This window comes from Colius striatus, chromosome 4 (assembly GCF_028858725.1).
Source record: "Colius striatus isolate bColStr4 chromosome 4, bColStr4.1.hap1, whole genome shotgun sequence".
Lineage (NCBI taxonomy): Eukaryota > Metazoa > Chordata > Aves > Coliiformes > Coliidae > Colius > Colius striatus.
This window is the reverse complement of record NC_084762.1, coordinates 33127386-33145448: the sequence shown is the minus strand read 5'-3', so window position 1 is coordinate 33145448 and position 18063 is coordinate 33127386. Positions and strand designations below refer to the sequence as shown.

At 39.2% G+C, this 18063-nt stretch overlaps 2 protein-coding genes across 13 annotated transcripts in view; both read right to left on the bottom strand.

Annotated features, from left to right (window-relative positions):
* Positions 1 to 5800, bottom strand: part of TEX10 (testis expressed 10) — a 55229-nt gene extending 49429 nt beyond the window's left edge. For both annotated transcript variants that reach the window (XM_061995485.1, XM_061995486.1), the window contains exons 1-4: positions 5717 to 5800; positions 5029 to 5254; positions 2109 to 2297; positions 648 to 1354 (exon numbers count right to left, since the gene is read on the bottom strand). In XM_061995485.1, coding sequence (XP_061851469.1) covers positions 648 to 1354; positions 2109 to 2288 — 887 coding nt within the window. In that variant the 5' untranslated portion in view covers positions 2289 to 2297; positions 5029 to 5254; positions 5717 to 5800. The remainder of the gene's footprint in view (positions 1 to 647; positions 1355 to 2108; positions 2298 to 5028; positions 5255 to 5716) is intronic.
* Positions 5801 to 6756: 956 nt separating this feature from the next.
* LOC133625396 (uncharacterized) overlaps positions 6757 to 18063 on the bottom strand; it is a 25644-nt gene continuing 14337 nt past the window's right edge. For 9 of the 11 annotated variants that reach the window (XM_061996017.1, XM_061996013.1, XM_061996008.1 and 6 more), the window contains 6 exons: positions 17287 to 17332; positions 16947 to 17006; positions 14851 to 14958; positions 12694 to 12790; positions 10990 to 11202; positions 7246 to 8887 (listed from right to left, as the gene is read on the bottom strand). In XM_061996017.1, coding sequence (XP_061852001.1) covers positions 8811 to 8887; positions 10990 to 11202; positions 12694 to 12790; positions 14851 to 14958; positions 16947 to 17006; positions 17287 to 17332 — 601 coding nt within the window. In that variant the 3' untranslated portion in view covers positions 7246 to 8810. Of the gene's footprint in view, positions 7105 to 7245; positions 8888 to 10989; positions 11203 to 12693; positions 12791 to 14850; positions 14959 to 16946; positions 17007 to 17286; positions 17333 to 18063 lie in introns of those variants that run through there. The other 2 variants (XM_061996014.1, XM_061996015.1) reach the window with 2 other exon arrangements.

The following is an 18063-nucleotide window of genomic DNA, read 5'->3' as shown; positions in this document are numbered from 1 at the left end:
CACACTACAACTACACTTTCTTCCGCATTCATCAACGTGCCTCAGACATGACCTCCTATCCATAGTGAAGATATAAACCCATTCATTAAAAATATCTAGAATTGGAAACTCAGCAAAAATTCATAGAGCCAGACACATTTTACGACGCTGTCCTTTTGAGAAGGAGCTACATTCAAAGAGAATACACTCTTAAACTTACGGTAGTCTCTTCACAAGGCAAAAAGCACATCATTTCAGCAAAATTAGTTATTGCAGTTTAAAAACAACCTTACATATAATATAAATAAATTTGGCTGCTTGCCCCCAGGTCTATTTTGATATCATGCAACAACCTGTAATTGTCAGTTTGCATTCCAAAAAAAAAAATCAAACCACTAGAACTGGTCTTCCAAAATTATTACAAATAGCATAAAATAAAGCTTTTATTTTATATAATGAGAAAGTTCACAATATATGCATTTGACAGTTACCTGCTGAGTACTTCAAGCCACTACAGTTAAGACTGCACTTAATACTAAATACTCTAAAACGTGGCTGACAATCCCATAATAAAAACAGAATTCTTGTCTTCGATAGCAATAAATCACAGTAGAACACTGTGATCCTACAGTTGACATTAATTCCCAAATTAGTTACTGTTTTCTTACCTCAGTCTAAACGATGAGGTGATCTTTGGTCGTAAGCCACCGTTTTCAAACAGTTGTATATGTTGCTGATTATTTGCATGGACCTTCCAACTTATACATATTGGGCTTCTCACAGAATGAGGGCTGTCCTTTTGTTCTTGAAGCCCTTCATCCTCTATTTCACTGGATCCATCTACCACTGCTTGAAGAAACTTCTTGAGCCTGGCAAGTACATTCAACCTCCACTGCTGAGAAGTTACTCTACGATTTGGGTTAACAGAGAGCATCCAGGAAAGTTTCTCTCTGCTTTTCAGTCTTTTTGACAGTTGCTGGTGAGAAATAAGCTCTACAAAATTCTTCAACAATATACTGCTGCGGTCTGTGAGAAGAGCTGGGTATGCTTCCAATAAAACGTCCAAGACTTTCAACGAATCTTCCTGAATTCCCTCACTGATATGAGTCATGGCACTGGAGAGATGGGCACTTACCAAAGGGAAAAATGGAGCAATCTGTTCCGCTCTTATTTTTGAAGCCAAGAATTGCAACAGGTGAACAGCTGCTCCTCTGACACCAGAATCTTTATCTGTAAACACAGCTGCCACCTCACTTATTATATTTGAAAGGTGTGCATCAATCACAAACGGATACTGAGACAGGAGATCTTTGAGACCAAGAAGTGCATTATGTTTAACCCCGGGACTATAATGATGCATCTGTGAAAGCAGGTCCTAAAAGGAAAGAAACAGACATACTTGCCATTATTATTAAAGTTCTTTCAACTTCCCCACCTAGTTCCAGGACGTTTTTTTTTAAACATATGAAAATAAAGAATCTGATCTTATGAGGTACTGCTGTTCACAACCACATCATGTTAGTTTAATGCATAAAAATGAACAAAACATCAAAATGCAACTGACAGGAAAAACAAGATGCCATGACTTGTCCTTCAAGTAATTAGATACTCCTCATTCTTAAGTTCACGCATAACCCTACTGACTTAACAGAGGGCTTAAAGTCCTCTCACATTTGTTCTCAAAAGTAGAACGATGAAATCTCAGTCTCAGCAGTGTTCTTCAGCTTGAGCAAAGAGCTGCAAGAGCTGCAGCACAATGCAATGGAAGGTAAGCAGAACCACCATCCAAATAAATACAAGATGTTTTAAAATCATTAACTCACAAAGTCTATTTCTTAATACTCTGTCCCTAAACTATGACTTTCAAAGACGGGAAGTTAATCCTAGATACTTACATCTGCGTGCAACTTAGTTTTTGCACTGATTAAAACCGTTTCCCTGGGTTATATTCTGGTCCAGCAATTCAAGTCATTGAATTCATGGGCCAGTTTATTGTGAAGGCTGTATTCAGATACTCTGCTGGGGGTTTTCAATCATTTATTCATTTATTTATTTATTTTCCCTAAATGCCAGTAAACATAAATGACAAGTAACTTTCTGTCATTTCAAAACATAGTGTCAGAGTATACCTTTATGTTAAGTTTTCTATTTTGCGTAGGAAGCACACCATCTTCTTTAAGCTGCTCAGGAATTTGTATGGCCTTTGTTTTGAAGGTAGTATCAGTTGCATTCTCTAGTTTAGGCTTTTTTTTCCCAACTTTTAACTTCACTTTCTGGAAATCTTCCTGATGTTTCCTTTTTTTAGTCATTCTGATTCTCTGCAAAAAAGATATTCAGAATCTTAATTTGCTGAAATACTCTACAAATACTTTTTCTACCAAAGGGCAGCAACTTCCTAACGAAAGCTACTGTCTTTATGCTTTTTCCTGTGCATACGGTCTGGCCATGAGACCAGATGCTCAGCTAAACAGATATACAGACTGATTCAGTACAGCTGTTCTTATAGCATCCAGAAAACACTGTGCTGTTCCTTTGGTTGTCTCTGCTCCAAGAGCTACTTTATTGAAAAAGACCACTCATACATCTGTGTGTTGCACTGCTTTATCAGATTTAAACTGTTGGGTTTGTTTTGGTTTAGAAAGTTCCTGTCAATAAAGCAACTTTTTACATACTTGACTCTTGTCAAGCCAAAGGAACTCAGTGAACTGTTTCATTTAATTTGCACATTGTTTACCAACTCAATCATTAATAGCATACAGTCTGCACAGGTGAAACCATGGGTTTAGTCAGGCCTTTGCTGGCAATAACAGTAGACAAGAATCTAAGAAAACTTCCACTATTTACTGACAAGTCCAGTCTGTGCACTTAAAATGATAAGTGGAAAGAAGGGAGGGTGGATATAGAACAAAAAGAGACTGAAAAACTAAGTCATATTAAATAAGCCTAAGAAATAAGGCAGTATGCGTAGGCATATTTAAAGTCGGACAGACATACTGGTGTAGGTGTAAAATAACCAAAATAAAGGAAATCCCACACTTCAGTTTCTGAATGGCCTTTTAGCTTTGACATATCCGTACTGATAAAAGTATTCCCAACTCTACCAGACTAACGAAACAAAAGCCAAAACCACCAAAAACCCCCCAACAAACAGTACACCACAGGTTCCTTCACAGGATCACAGAACATTCAACTTCTTTCCCTTGATTTCCGTACTTCTGAATTCATTCACATCAGAACTCCAGAAGCTGATGTCGAAACATTCAACATCACATACAAATTGCTCTGATAATTGAGCCCATGAATCCGTGGTCTGATGACTCCTAGGAGTGGTTGTAGAGATGACTTACAATTTGGAAAGGGAAAATAAGCATAAAGCCGTTATGATGTTGAGGTTTAACAGGTCACAGCTTTCTAATGATAAGTTAATTTTTAGAGGCGGAAACCTGAATACTTCTAGACCTCATTGCACACAGTATAAAGTCCATGCCACCAAGTACATAATTTTTTTGTTTCTTCTCTCTTTCAAACTACTCTTTCACTAACTATGTTCTGCACATTCTTAATACCTTAAGAACACAAAACAGTTTGGAACACAACATTCAAACTGTAAAAATCAAACTAACAAAAAAAACCCCAAACCCACACAACCAATAAAACTGACATTTCTGAACCCAGAAACCTCTAAATAAAATAGTCAAGCAATAAGTCTTTTATGGCAGAGACGATCATCATTCACTCTAGAAAACAGAATTCTACAACTAATTTTTCCAGTGGACTTCAAACTAAATTTGTGCTTTATTACGGTACTTCATATAAACATCTCTAGGACAAACATTAAAGAATGTTTTAAATCCAATTGTCATTTTCTATTATTTTAGAACAATTTAAATCACTCATTATACAAACATATTTGACTACAATTTAATTTCTGCTTTTCACATGCTAGCTTCAAACAGCTATATACACTAAGTTTACACTTCAGTTAAAAGTAGTCTTGTAAGTAACCTATCAATTGAAAGGCCCCTAAAAAAAAATTGGGCCTTGGTATCAAAATAAAAAAAAATCCTTTAGCATCCAACTATGGTCTTCTAAGTGGTGTTATGGTTTTGTAAGAATTTACCATATGCACCTTTCAGGAAAGAATTACAACAAGATTTTCACTATTTGATTGCAAGACATAAGAAATAGCTAGAAAGCTTTGACATAAAAGTTACTTCCACTTAAAAAGCTTGCTTTAAGGGAGATATCTTGGAAGCCTCACTCTAAAATATGACACGCATGGCCTCCAATTAGCAATAAAAACTTTACAACATAGGCACAGACATGCCTGAACAAAGTCAATTAACTTCTTTTAAAGAGGAGACTTATAAGATATACTTTCTCCTACTAAAAGAAAGAAGCACAGTTACCTTGCACTGATGAGTGTTTTGCAAAGAACTTATTTGAAATCTAAACATATCCATCTCAAATTCACAGGTACCATGCTAAATCAGAGATAAAATGGTTACAAAACCAAGGCCATGAAAACACCACGGTGTATGCAGTAAGACATAAAGCAGAATTATACACAGCTTATAAAGTAAATGCTTTCATGAGATTTCTTGCTGAAACAAGTGCTTCCCTTTTGACTTCAAGGGTGTTTTCAGTTGGCCCTCATCCAAGAGGACTGAGCTAAGTACACCGAACAGTTTATGTACTAATTCAGTTTTACAGTCCAAAACACTAAAATAACCTCAAATCAATACCAGTTTCCCGTAACATAAAACCATACATAGCACTTTCCAGAAGCTACTTCAGGTGTCATTCGGCCATCCTTGCCTCGGGAGAGAGAAACAGAAGGGGACCAAAAGAAGTGCTTGTTTCACCTGTCATTTACTCTCTTGTATCTCTGCTGCACTAACCTCAGGGAGTCCTGGTACCAGCATATTCACGAGCTCCAGCCATCAGGAAAATCCCAAGAAACCAGAAGGCAAGCTAGGTACCCACCCCAACTCCTCTCACGGGGATTTCCCCCGGGGAAGTTCTCTCCCAGCGAAGGGCAATACTTACTGGCAGTTAAGTCCCCGGGGCTCCGCACCGCATACCCCACTCACGGCAGAACCTAGCGACGAGAGGCCGCCTCGCGCCGCCGATGCCGTAACCCAGAACCACAGAGCTGCTGAAGCGGAGGCGGCGGCTCTTCTCGCAGGTCTAGGCCGTCGAACAACCTTCCTCGCCGTCCCGGGACATCTTTCGGTTTGTTCCCTAAAAGCTGCTTCCCTCCGCTCCAGGCTCTCTACAAGGCGTTTAAATAAAGCGCGTTAGCGGCCGCCCGCCGCCGGGGAGGCCGCGAGTTCGGCTCCCGGGAGCGCCCGCAGCCGCGCCACGGAAGAGCTGGGGCTCCGCCAGCGGCACGCGAGCCGGGAGCGGGGGCTGCGGGAAGCCGCGGGGAGAGCAGCGGCACGCACTCCCAGGGGAGGTGGGGCAGGGGCGGCGGCGGCCGGGGGAGGCGAGGCCGCCGGGTCTCCGGGACCGGCACGCCCGCGGCTGTGCTCGCGCTTTCCCGCCGCCGCGCGCAGGAGCGTGCGGGCAGGGGGTGGGTCACACAAAAGGCGGCCGCTAGCGCGCGGCTGGGCGAGCCCGGCGGCCCCGGGCCGCGCGCGCGGGCAGGGCCGGGCCGGGCCGCGCCGGGCGCCTCCTCCCGCGCGGCAACGCCACCGCCGAGCCCCGCGCGCGCCGCGCCGCGCCGGCCACTCACCAACCACGCGGCAGCGCGGCCCCCCTTCCGCCCCCGAGAGCCTGCCCGGAAATAGCCGCCCACGTGAGCGGCCGCGGGCAGCGAGCGCCCCGCCACCGGGAAGGAGCGCCCTCCCGTCCCTGCCCGCCCTGCGCCGCTGGCGCCCCCTGCAGCCGCGGCCCGCGCTCCACGGCGGCAGCTGAGGGCCGCTGAGCGCGGGGAAACTGGGCTCGGGGAGGCTGGGCTAAGGGGCGCTGGGCTGCGGGAGGCTGGGCCGAGGGAGGCTGCGCTGACAGAAGCTGGGCTGCACAGGAGCAGCACGAAGGGGGGCTTACTGGTAGGTTGTGAATGCCATCCAGGGCGGGGTCGGAGGAGGCAACAGGAACCCATTCATAATAACAAATCCCCCGATTTGTGTTTACACAGTTGGAAAATGTTTCTTAGATGAGAGAATAGTAACGGTGATGGCAAGGCAGAGTAGGCATTTGAACTGCAGGTTTCACATGGGTATCAAACCACCAGGTACACACAAGAATTCGCTACACCTACACCTGGATCGAGCCTGCTGCTGCAAAAGGGGTAACAAATGTGTAAGCTGAAGGACAGAACACAACCCACGAAGATGCAGGAAGCAACACAAAAGGAAGATGTTTCCACAGCTGTGTAGAGCAGAGACCGTCACAATTTACACCCGACAGTATGTCTTCTGTTGCACACTCAGAACTTTTCCTTTCCTGTCACTTGACCTGTGGATACCCTTCTCCTTTCTCTTTCTTTTTAAGAGGAATACAAATTTGACATTTTTTGTTACAAATCACTTCCCCACAGCACTCTGGTCTGACTGAAACGTGTAAAACTGACATAAAAGCTAAAAGAAAAATTAATCTTGCTTTATTTTTTTTCTTGCTCCTCAAGTTTTAATTCTATTAATTCTCCAGTTACCCCAGATTCTACCTTGCTGTTACTGAGAAGCAACATGCAGAATACTAAATGCAGTCAGCAACATCATTAAATATGATTAGTAAAGAGACTGCCTTTTATTTACTTTGCAGTTCTGGCAGAAGTACAACATAATCTTTAAAAACAACTTTGGAACAAACATACAGTTTTCCATTAGTATAGGAATATACCAGGCCATCACAAAGCAGACAGATAGAATAATGTATTGCTTTTGCAGCCTCTATTTGCACCTGAAAACAGGAGGAAAATAATTGTACAAGTGCACAGTCCGTGTTAGACTGTGGTCGCAAGAAACATTTCCAGAAACACACTCTTTCTGATTTTCGCACAGTTCCATGTTTTTGGCTGCCTGTGAGAAGTACAGCAGCAATCTGACACAGACCATTCATCCCATTTTAGATCGGTGTGACATAAGATTCAGAGGTCTTCCCATTTTCAGCATGCTCCTCCTGCACTCAAGGGAAAAAAACACCAAATCCTCAACTGCAAGTCATTTTAACTTAAAATTAACTTTACTTCCACTAGCAATGATCCCACAGTAAGAGGGAAAAGAAGCTGCCCCAGAGATGGCTACTTACAACAGCTGAATATTCAGATTTTATTATTTTAATTAAAAGAACGTACTGCACTTCGATAACAAACAAAAAAGTTTCTGGTTTTATTTTTTGTTACAGGAACAACTCAGAATTTTGTATCAATAAAAAGAGATTTTGCTGATCAAGTTTATCTTCAGTATCTTCAGTAAGGAGGCATGAACACTGTCCCTGTCCTTAGAGCTAATGAGTTGTAAGAGCTCTGGGTCCACCTCTGCCAAGAACGTATTTAGAGGCATTCTAGAAATCACTCACTGTTTATTTAAAGCAGCATTTTGTGGTTTGATTTCTTTGACTGTCATTGAACTGTTTTTTTTCTTGTATCTGTTAATAGAACAAAACTAATTGATTTTGTTACTGCTTCCTTTGTTATCTTATTTTTTGTGGCATCTTGCTTTCCCTGATATGAAGATGTGAAGCCATCAGGAGGAGGAGTCTTGATTCCATCCAGATCTCCAAAAAACATAAGTTAACATTAAGAGGTTCATTTGCCATCTGGCCCCAGCATGGCTGTATTACACCAGAATTCTGCTGCAAAGCTGAAGTGCTTTAATTAGAACCACGGAATGCTACCCAACATCACAAGCAGGAAGCAAATTTTAATGACACTATTTTTATTCCACCACATCCCCCCCCCACCACACTGATTTGCAACCATCCAAAACATTTTTCATCATCCTACAGAAGTAGGAGTCATTAATATGTATTAACAACTCCTGCTTTTGTAGGATGATGAAAAATGACTTTTGCATTCAGTTAAAAGCACTGCTACTTTAGTTGAAAAAAAGTTGACATTCAAAGAACTTGAAGGGCAGCATCAGCCAGCTCTCGTGCCATTCTCCTGCTAGTGGAATAAGAGAAGAGATACTTTTCCCTACCACATCAGTGCCTCTGTACCACAGACATGTTAGGTCTTTTGGGACACAGCCTTCAATTTGCATGCACAGCCAACCTCTGTTGACTTAGCTAAAGTTTCCAATTATCTAGGCTCCATAAATTGGCTACAGTTCAGGCACTTCTCAACTTAGAACTGACAGCACTGACTTTTTATTATTTTTTTTAATCATAATCTTTTTTTTTTTAAAGACCTGTTTGTAATCCTTCTATGGGAGAGGATTTTTTATTACAAACACTTTTGAGCCAGACTCAGCAGCCACAGGGAATAACTTCCGAGTATGTATTCTAGGATGAATTTGCACTGCTGACTGTAGTAGTTCATTCTGCTGATAACTCTTTGTAAAAGAATAAACAAGAAAAGAAGGTGACTGTCAATGTCCAGTACTTAATGATATCAAGAAAAACAAGTTTCCTGTTTTAAAAGTTTGTTTTAACAAGGAAAGGAAGAACATAAGCTTTATCACCTTTCCACAATATGGAAATTTAATCTATACAGAGATATAAATAACAAGAACTGCAAACCCAAGTTATTAATTTAATTAAAATAACACTGTACAAAAGTTGCACATGGCAAAATTGGCTACACTGAGTTCCTATTGGGTAAAATAACAGACTTACAGAGAGTAAACATTGTTATATTAACTCTATTATAAACTGCCATGTCACTATGTGCTGCCGTTGCTTGGTCTTCTCAGAGTTCCACTCTCAGTCAGGATCCTTATAACGTTTGGAATATCAATTCCTTAGATAAACAAACAAAACCAAACCAGAAAATGAATTCATGATAAAATGCATGTAAAAGCACAAGTTATACTGAAACATTTAGATGCTGACCTCAGTTTGAATCTTTTCTTTTTAAATGAAAAATACCATAACTGTTAGCAATCAGAATATGCCTGGAAACTACAACTGTATGTTGTGAACAGCTGTACTACTTCAGTTACAGTCTTGCCTCCATATCCTGCCTCCAACTTTGAAAGATCTGCAGCTGATAATCCAGACAGCATGACCAGACATGCTTCATTTTATCACTGTAACAGTTAAAGTGTCCTCTTCTGAACACAAGCGAAAAGGCAGTGTTGCTTTAGTAAAACTTTATGAGGGGGAGACGAGAAGAAACACTGGGACTGCTTGAGTGGTACACAGCACAAATAACTAAACGCTAAGGGGAGAGTAAGAGCAGGGCAAGCGTGCCTGATGCTTCATGAGGTGTGGGAATGCTATCTTCTTTCCATCTCAGATCATCTTCAGCTCAGGAAACTTTCCAGGTCTGATACGGCCAACTTTTCAGCAGCCTTCTTCCCAACACTTGCCCAATCTGGCCCAGATAATGAAGATGTGTAATATTTTTGTATTTTGCTAGGAGTTCCATAAATCATCCACCTCCTACTAGATGAAAAAGCCATCTCTTTTTTATTATTTTGAAGTTGGACTTGCATGCTATTCCAAGTTTATGTCTGTGATCTCCATCCACTCATGGTTTTACAAATCTCTTTTACAGTATCTCAGTCATCTCTTGCCCAGGCCAAAGAGAGTCCTAACTTTCTATTGCTTCTTATGTGGAAGATATTCCTGTACTTTGTTACCATCTCTAAAGTTTTTGCAGCAGTAAAGTCCTTTACTCGAAATAAGGGAAACAAAAATATACACTCTACATCAGATACAGGCAAAGCATCAGTTTATGTAACAGCAAAATAGCACTGATTTGATGAGGAGCTTTTGAAATTCATCAGTCAACCAACGCTTTTAACTGTTTCAAGTTCGACAAATTTTTTCTCACCTACTCTTCCTATTTTCCAGGTCACTTGTGAAGATATTGAACTGCACAGATGTTATGCACAGGCCCACAATTCTCAACTGGAACCGTTTTTCAGTGTAAAAAGTTACTGCCTACTGCTATCTGTTTCAGTCAAACAATGCAAGGATTTTCTTCTTTTCCCACAGCCAGTTAGTTCCCTTAAAAGCCTCTGATTAGAATACCTATCAAAAGCTTCTTGGATGAGGGACACAGCTGAGTCAACTGACTCAAACAGGCCAAAAGGATATTCCATAGCTCATGCTCAGCAATAAAAACTGGGAAGGAAAGGGGGAGTGAGGTTGGTTTATAAGGTGGTTGCGGCTCAGAGACTGGATAGACATCAGTCTACTGGTGGGAAGTGCTGAGTTGTTGTCTTTGCATCACTTGTTGCCCCCGCAACCCTTCCCTTCACTTACTAAACTGTCATTACCATCACTTGTAAGTTTTCTCACTTTTGTTCTTCCTGTTCCCTTCCCTGTCCAGCTGCAGGGGGGTGAGGGGTAAGTTAGCAAGCAGCTGTGTTCAACACACAACAAAACCCCAATCGCTGGAACTCATCAGAAACTTGTAAGCAAAAGAAAGACTACTTGACTCTGATTTAGTATTATTTCTACTGCAAGTGCAAGTCCTTTGGGAATCAGTAAGTAAAAACTTCTTGGCTCTTGGCATTCCCAAACCCAGTGTTTCACTAGATATATCACAGAGACAAGATTCTGCTTTTTTCTAATAACATTATGCTTAATTTGAGTTGACCATCTCTCCCCATGTAATGTTACTATGCACACGTGAAAAGATAATTTTAAAATAAATTCAGCAATTATTAAAACCTTCAGGGTAAGGCAGACATTTGGAATTCCCATTCCTAAACTGCATCCTGCAAAAGTTAAAAGGGGAAAAAAAACCCCATCTCTTTAGCCCTCTTTAATAACTCGACATTCTTTGACCAATTTTGAAGAGGTAACAAAATTATTAGTTATTTCACAGAGATAACAAAATTATATTATGGGTATTTTTATACATGTGTGTATGTATGTATAGTTAATTACCTCTGAAAGCTGGATTTGCTGCTGCTATTTTGTGTAGAGTAGCAGTAACTTCCTCAGCATTCATATTTCTTACACTGTTCAAAAATTCAGCCGTTACGTTGCTCTCATACGCTATTTCCGAAAAGCCAGTTGAAAAGCCAGTTGAAAAGTTTGGGGGTTCCTCTTCTTCATTTACTGAAAAGGACTGCTTAGCTGATCGACTGCTTGAGTAGTCTTAAAGAAGACAAATATTGGTTTTCAGTAAGAGAAGATTCTAAAGAGTCTTCATTACTTATTTCTCTAAATGAGGCTTTTCAAAACAGGCATTTGCAGTCTGGCACAGCAGCACTGCTGGTAAGGTTCACATCTGACTTTACTACATTTTCATATAACTGACAGAGTCGGGAGTGCTTTCCTATTACAGAAATTTGTGGAGAAAAAAGGGTGGGGAGGCAGGTGAAAGCTACTTCCATTATGCTTACAAAAAGGAACTAAGAGTTCCAAGTTGGGGCCACAAAGATGATTACAAGAGTGGAACATCTCCCTTATGATGAAAGGCTGAGGGAGCTGGGGCTCTTTAGCTTGTAGAAGAGGAGACTGAGGGGTGACCTCATTAATGTTTACAACTATGTAAAGGGCAGGTGTCAGGAGCATGGAGCCAGGCTCTTCTCAGTGATAGCCAATGATAGGACCAGAGGCAATGGGTATGAACTGGAACACAAGAGGTTCCAAAGAAACACAAGGAAGAATTTCTTCACTGTGACAGTAACAGAGCACTGGAACAGTCTGCCCAGGTGGGTTGTTGAGTCTCCTTTTCTGGAGACATTAAAAACCCACCTGGATGAGTTCCTGTGTGACCTACTCTAGGTGGTCCTGCTCTGGCAGGGGAGTTGGACTAGATGACCTTTCAAGGTCTCCTCCAATCCTTAAGATTCTGTGTCTGTGAAGTCTTGTATCTTTTAAGTCATTGCAATTTTTGTTATTAGCACTGCATTCACTGAGATTTTCAAAAGCTAAACTTCCTAGAAAAACAAGAAAACTGTCAGTGCACAGAAAAAATAAAAAACATACAAAATAGCTTCACTGCTGTTCTGGCTATTTTGCCTCTGCAAACATGACATTGTACTTCTTGTGCCGTAGAAAAATAACTGTTTATATCAAGATGGAAATTACCCCAGAAAAATCTAAGCTGCTTTGAAAAAATTAATCAGAATTACCGAGGCCAAGTAACTGCAATATTCAAGTATTAAACAGAATTACCCATCCTATACAACATAATTTTGTTTGCACTGATATCTTGATTGGACTAGAGGTGCATTAAGTCTCTTCTCCACCAAGGAGAAGAAATGGAGGAAAAAAAAAAGCCATAGTTAAACTTTGAAAGCCTGCTTAGAAACAGTTGCCTCTGGACAGAGGAAAGTCAGAGTTGATACTAATTCAATTTCTCTCCAAATCTTAAAACTAAATAGGATGAATGGTTTTCAATAGTCTGCCCTTTCTAATATTGGCAGTGGATGGAAAATAAAACCCCTACAACCATTAATTTATGCTACTTGAGCCTGGCATTATTCTGCTCTTAAGCTCCAAATCACAGAATCACTTGGTTTGGAAAAGACCTTTAAGACCATCTGCTCTTAGAGAAGTGGGGAAAAAAGGCTTACTAAAATTTACGCAAGGTTCGCTATTAAGATTAAAGCACATTCAAGACTGCAAAGCTAATGTTACCTGTGTCAGAGTCACTAATATCTGCTGAAGTCAGGTCAGACTGTTCTGTGCAATATTCCAATGCTGCTTCTCCATTATGTTCAGTATCTAAGAGGTCCTACGAGTTTGAAAAAACTTGTGTTCAGAATTTCATCACAATCTCTTGCAATGATCAACTACTACATTTTTAATGATCACAAACCAAATAAAAGACCAGTATTTCTGCTACCAAAACTGAAAAACCAAGTATTTCTCTGAAAACAATGCAGCTGGCAATGAATTTCTGTGTATGTATACACTACTCACAGTATCTCTATCTGAAAAAGCAATGCATTAGGCAAGAAGCAATGCCTACAGAGCATAATTCTCAACCTGTAAGGTCTAAAAAGGAAACATTTTACACTATCATGTATTTTTCTACTAGTAGGTTAAAAGTCATTTCAGTTAGAGCTTGATTGTTTCGCAACATATCAGGTTTTGTCTTCTTTCCATATGAATAAACCAATAAAATCCTATTCGGAAAAGCCAGCAGGAATAAGGTGAAAGTAAGACTTATGTTGAAGTGAAAAATTAATGAGACTACAGGCACGGAATTTACCATGAAGTACTTCCTTTGGGGTAGAAAGAAGCTGTAGAGGGAGGATGGAATCTGGATAGCAACGATAAACTTTATACTAAGGTCCTGAATTAAGAAAGGCTTTTGAAGACCAAAAAAACCGTAAAAAATAAAAAGAAAGCTAAGTAGCTGCGAGAATAGAAGAGTAGGAATAGCCATTGTGCTGAATGAGAGGTTTGTTCAACACTGACAATTCCACAAGAAACACTCAAAGAGATCAGAAATAATGGGAATAATGTTTCCTATGGCAAAGATGTTGAATGGATCACCAATATGAGGAGAGTTCCTGCTATCTCTATTGACAATGGGGGAATGAACAAAAAGCCACTTAAAGTGTGGAAATAGAGGTAAACAGAATGTTAATTGGAGGTATAGGGAACTGCCCTGGTTTCAGCTGGGCTAGAGTTAATTTTCTTCGTAGTAGCTTCTATAGGGCTCTGGTTTCGATTTGTACTGAGAATAGTGTTGATAACAGAAGAATGTTTTGGTTATTGCTGAGCAGTGCTTGCACAGCATTAAGGTCTCTTCTGCTTCTCCCCAGCATAGCGCTGGGGAGGCACAAGAAGCTCTGAGGAAGCACAGCCAGCGCAGCTGACCCAAGCTAGCCAAAGGACTATTCTGTACCACAGAACATCATGCCCAGTATATAAACTGGGGGGAGCTGGTAGAGACGGACAGATCACTGCTCTGGCATTGGTCAGTGGGCGGTGAACAATTGCACTGAGCATCACTTTTGTTTGTTTGGGTTTATTTCTCTCTGCCTTTTGTTATATTCCTTTTGATTACAAATATTAAGAATATATTATTTATTATTATATTTCATTTTAGTTACAAAACTGTTCTTATCTCAACCTATGAGTTGGGTTTTTTTCTGATTCTTCTCCCCATCCCACTGAGGAGGGGGAGAGCATTGGGCCAGCAGCTGTGTGGTGCTCAGTTGCTGGCTGGAGTTAAACCATGGCAGGAATACAAGTGTCAACCACAGAAGCCTCAAAGGAGTATTCAAAATAGCTCCATGCTATGCCTGTGTAAAGTCAGTTTAAGAGCAGAGAGGGGGAAAACTGAGTTTCTAATGGCGGAGGAAAAAAGAGACCTCAAAGGCAACAGTTAGGACCAAGAGTTGTATAAAAAAAGAAAACCAATGTCAATAATGCTTGACTATATGGTGAATGAAATGAATGCTGGTAATGGAAATGAGTTGGAGAACAAGAGTGTCAGGGAGGTCAGCAGGGATGAGAAAAGTTTATTAGAACCGAAAAGGGGCAAAAATAGCAGTAAAATTTAGATCTAAGAAAAAGCATGGGAAATAAAAGATGATTTTTAGCTTCTTTTTAAAAAAAACAGCAAACACTTTTGAGCAGAAAGTATCGATTCCTCAACAGAAAAGCTAGTTTATCCTATCATCAGGGCAAGAATTCAAGTAATTAATGGGCAAAACTTACAATACAGTCTCCATAGCAATTTTAATTAAACCCTCTGTAATAATAAAAATGCATCATCACAGGAATATACAGGTTTGTTAAAAAACCCCCACAAAATAAAAAAACCCAAATCCTCATTACTTTGTTTGATGCAGCCTGCTGACGATATTCCACTAGTGCATCTGTTAGAGTCTGCGTAACTTTGAGTATAAATGAAGCATCATCTTCATTCAGTATCTCAAAACTTTGCTAGGAAAAAAAAAACCAAAACAACACACAATATAAAAGTTTTCCCCCTGAAAGATTAAAGCATCACCACATATAAATAAAAGCTGCAGGAACCTCATTCTTTATGTCTCTATCCTTCTGTCAGACACTGCAGAAGTTACAAAGTAAATAAAATTTTTACTTTTAATCACATGAATTAGGGGTGGAATGCAAGAGCATCCTAACAGAAGGAAGTTGCAGCTACAATCATTAGAAAGGGAACAATCCAAGAACATACTTAGAAATATATACAGGGAAATGCTTTCCTTAAGTATTTTGATCTCTTCCCAAGATGCATACCAATGAATGGTTACAACTTCCCTGAAGCAATACAGTCATAAATCATTTCTCTAGAAAGTAGCAAAATGCCAGAACACTATTGCCATCTTCTCTATGCTAACGTTCTTCTTCCCAAAAAGCCTAAGGAAAAAGCAGCCTTTGAAACTCTGAATCTCTAGCAGGAAAGTAAGTTCTGTCTCACTGAGAGCTGCATGTGTCATCCTCTAGGTCTGTCCTAGCAATTCCAAGTCTTCTGGATTAGAAACAAACACCTTTATACATTCCAGATAATGGGAAAAAAAAAGTATCAAACCCCAGCATTAAGTTAATATGCGACTAAGTAACAGGGATTATATTTTTAACACTAATAGTATTTATCTGTCCCTGTTTGCACAAGTTATATTTAAAGGGAATCATGTCAAAAGCTAGGTGGAAAAGCAAGATTAAATTTGCCAAGGATATCTTTGCTATCAAAGTAGTAAAAGAAATACAATTATTTTACTGACAAAGCTGAGCATATTGATTTTCATAGTTAAAAAAGTATACTTATGGTTAATAATTGAAGAACTGGAATTATTCCATGATATGAACAGCAAGTCCAAAAAAAGATACATGTAAAATTACTTTCCACTGCATAAAAATCCTTTTGAATCCAACAACAATAGAAACACATAATGCAGCTTTTTCAAAAATAACTGGAGATGCTAATATTAAACAATTTCTGTCTTTTCAAAAAAGAACAATGTTCCAATGGGATTCCCAGCAGTCCTCTTTTGTTCTTGGAGGGCAATCATGTTAAGCAAGAGATTGCCTCAAAAGAAATTCAAGGTTTATTAGCAAGGTGCAATCTTTACACCTAATAATTTCCTATTATAAAAGGAAAAAAGATTTTATGATAGTCAATAGTGCATAAATTACCATGCAGTAGCTGAGTCACAGCAACAATAAGTAAAAATTTTTGTGTAGCTCATCACTGATGCTTTTAAATAAAAACACCATTTCTGTATGCAAGACCAAAAATGCTGTTAAAGCATCTAACAACTGACAACTGCTAGTTTTCCATTCTTATTAATTGTATCCCTGCTGTGAATAGGAACAAAATACATATTTTCAACAACTGAATAGAACTCAGGTGTTCTGCCACTCTCTTTTATAAAGGGAATAGGTAGGACACTTTTTTTGGTTTATGAGACTTTTTGGAGGGGGATGTTAAAGTATACAACTTGTATTATACTACTTTAAAATTGCTTCTTTCCTTTCTGCACATCAGGTATTTTTCTTTATTCTGCTTCCCTCCATTACTGAATTATATCTTTCCAAACCCCTCATTTGAAAATGACAGACCAAGTAAAAAAGAAGGGAAAACACCCCCCCACACACATCATTTTACTTAAGCATGTAGTTTAGGATTGGAGTTAAGCTACAGTTGAGAAAACAAACATTAGTTTTCAATGCAAGTCATTCCTTTAACAGCAAACCAGTACTTCGCAAAAACCCTTTAGAACAAGTAGTTATCTAATATAAATTCAGTGATATTAATTTGATTCTAAATCCTATCCTATGACAAAATTTGTTAGATTAACAGATTGTCTACATTTTGGTTTGCATGTTACTTGCTACATTTTAAACTTAATAATTCCATGATGTTTTTTTTCCAAAATTACGTTGCAAGCTTAAGATTCAACACTCACCAAATAACCCAACAGTTCTTCTTGACTAGTGAATTCTTCAGGATTTGGTCTAAATTCTTGCTGTTTAATATTTAAAAGAGAGATGTATTAGATACAGTAATTGTAACGAAAATTAAACAGTAATTATTATTATGGTTATTCTAGAGTCTCAAATTGTATGAAATGTGTACATGTGTTTTCACGACAAAGCAGGAATTAGCAATTTTTAGCTAATTTACTGTCAATAATATTATTAATTTCAATAAACAAAATCAGACACCTTTGCCAATGATATATTACAGTAATTGTTTCCCCAACTGTTTGTAATCTGGACAAACCCATATAACAGAAAAATACTCACCTCAACTTCCACGCTTTCTTCCTGCTGTTGTTTATTGGTCTCACACCTTAAGACAGGATAAAGAAATTTAAAAAACAGCTTATCTATCAAAAATGTGTAGCCAGTCAATAATTGATAGTCAGTTTAAATTCATGACAGACTACTTCTACAGTAGTTCTGACACATTCTGAAATGTCACGTTTCCTCACAGAAATCCTAGTGGTCCTAGACATGTTTCTGTATGCACAGCACAAAGACAAGGCCTCTAATTACAGTATGATTTTCATGAGCACAAACTTGCCTTTAGAAAAAAATTGGCTATAAAAAGTATTTTACAATGTAGCCACAGAGATACTGACCATACAAATATTCATATGGCTAAACGTTACTAACTCATATTTGCACTGTTCTGTGGCTACAATTACTACAGATTTCAGCCCTTTGCAAGCCCAGGAACCAGAGCTGAGAGTGGTTTAGCTAAACTAAAACCATTTGACTGCCAAGCCTAAGCCCTTCGCTTTCTGGAATTCTTCCTTAAGAATCAAAAGTGTAGTAAAAGCAGATGGTAAGTTTAATTAACTCAAAATAATTTACATCTTTGGATGACTGACTGTGCAGAACTTCACTACAAAGAAACATAAAGAGTAACATAAATTCTCTGAGTTATAGTGCAGAATCCTTAAGTGGAAACATCATTTGATTGCTTACTGTCAATAAGAATCTGATCTTATCCCTTTTAAAGAAACTATATGTTAAGTTAAAGTCTCACAAAAATAAACATTAAAGGAACAAGCTAAA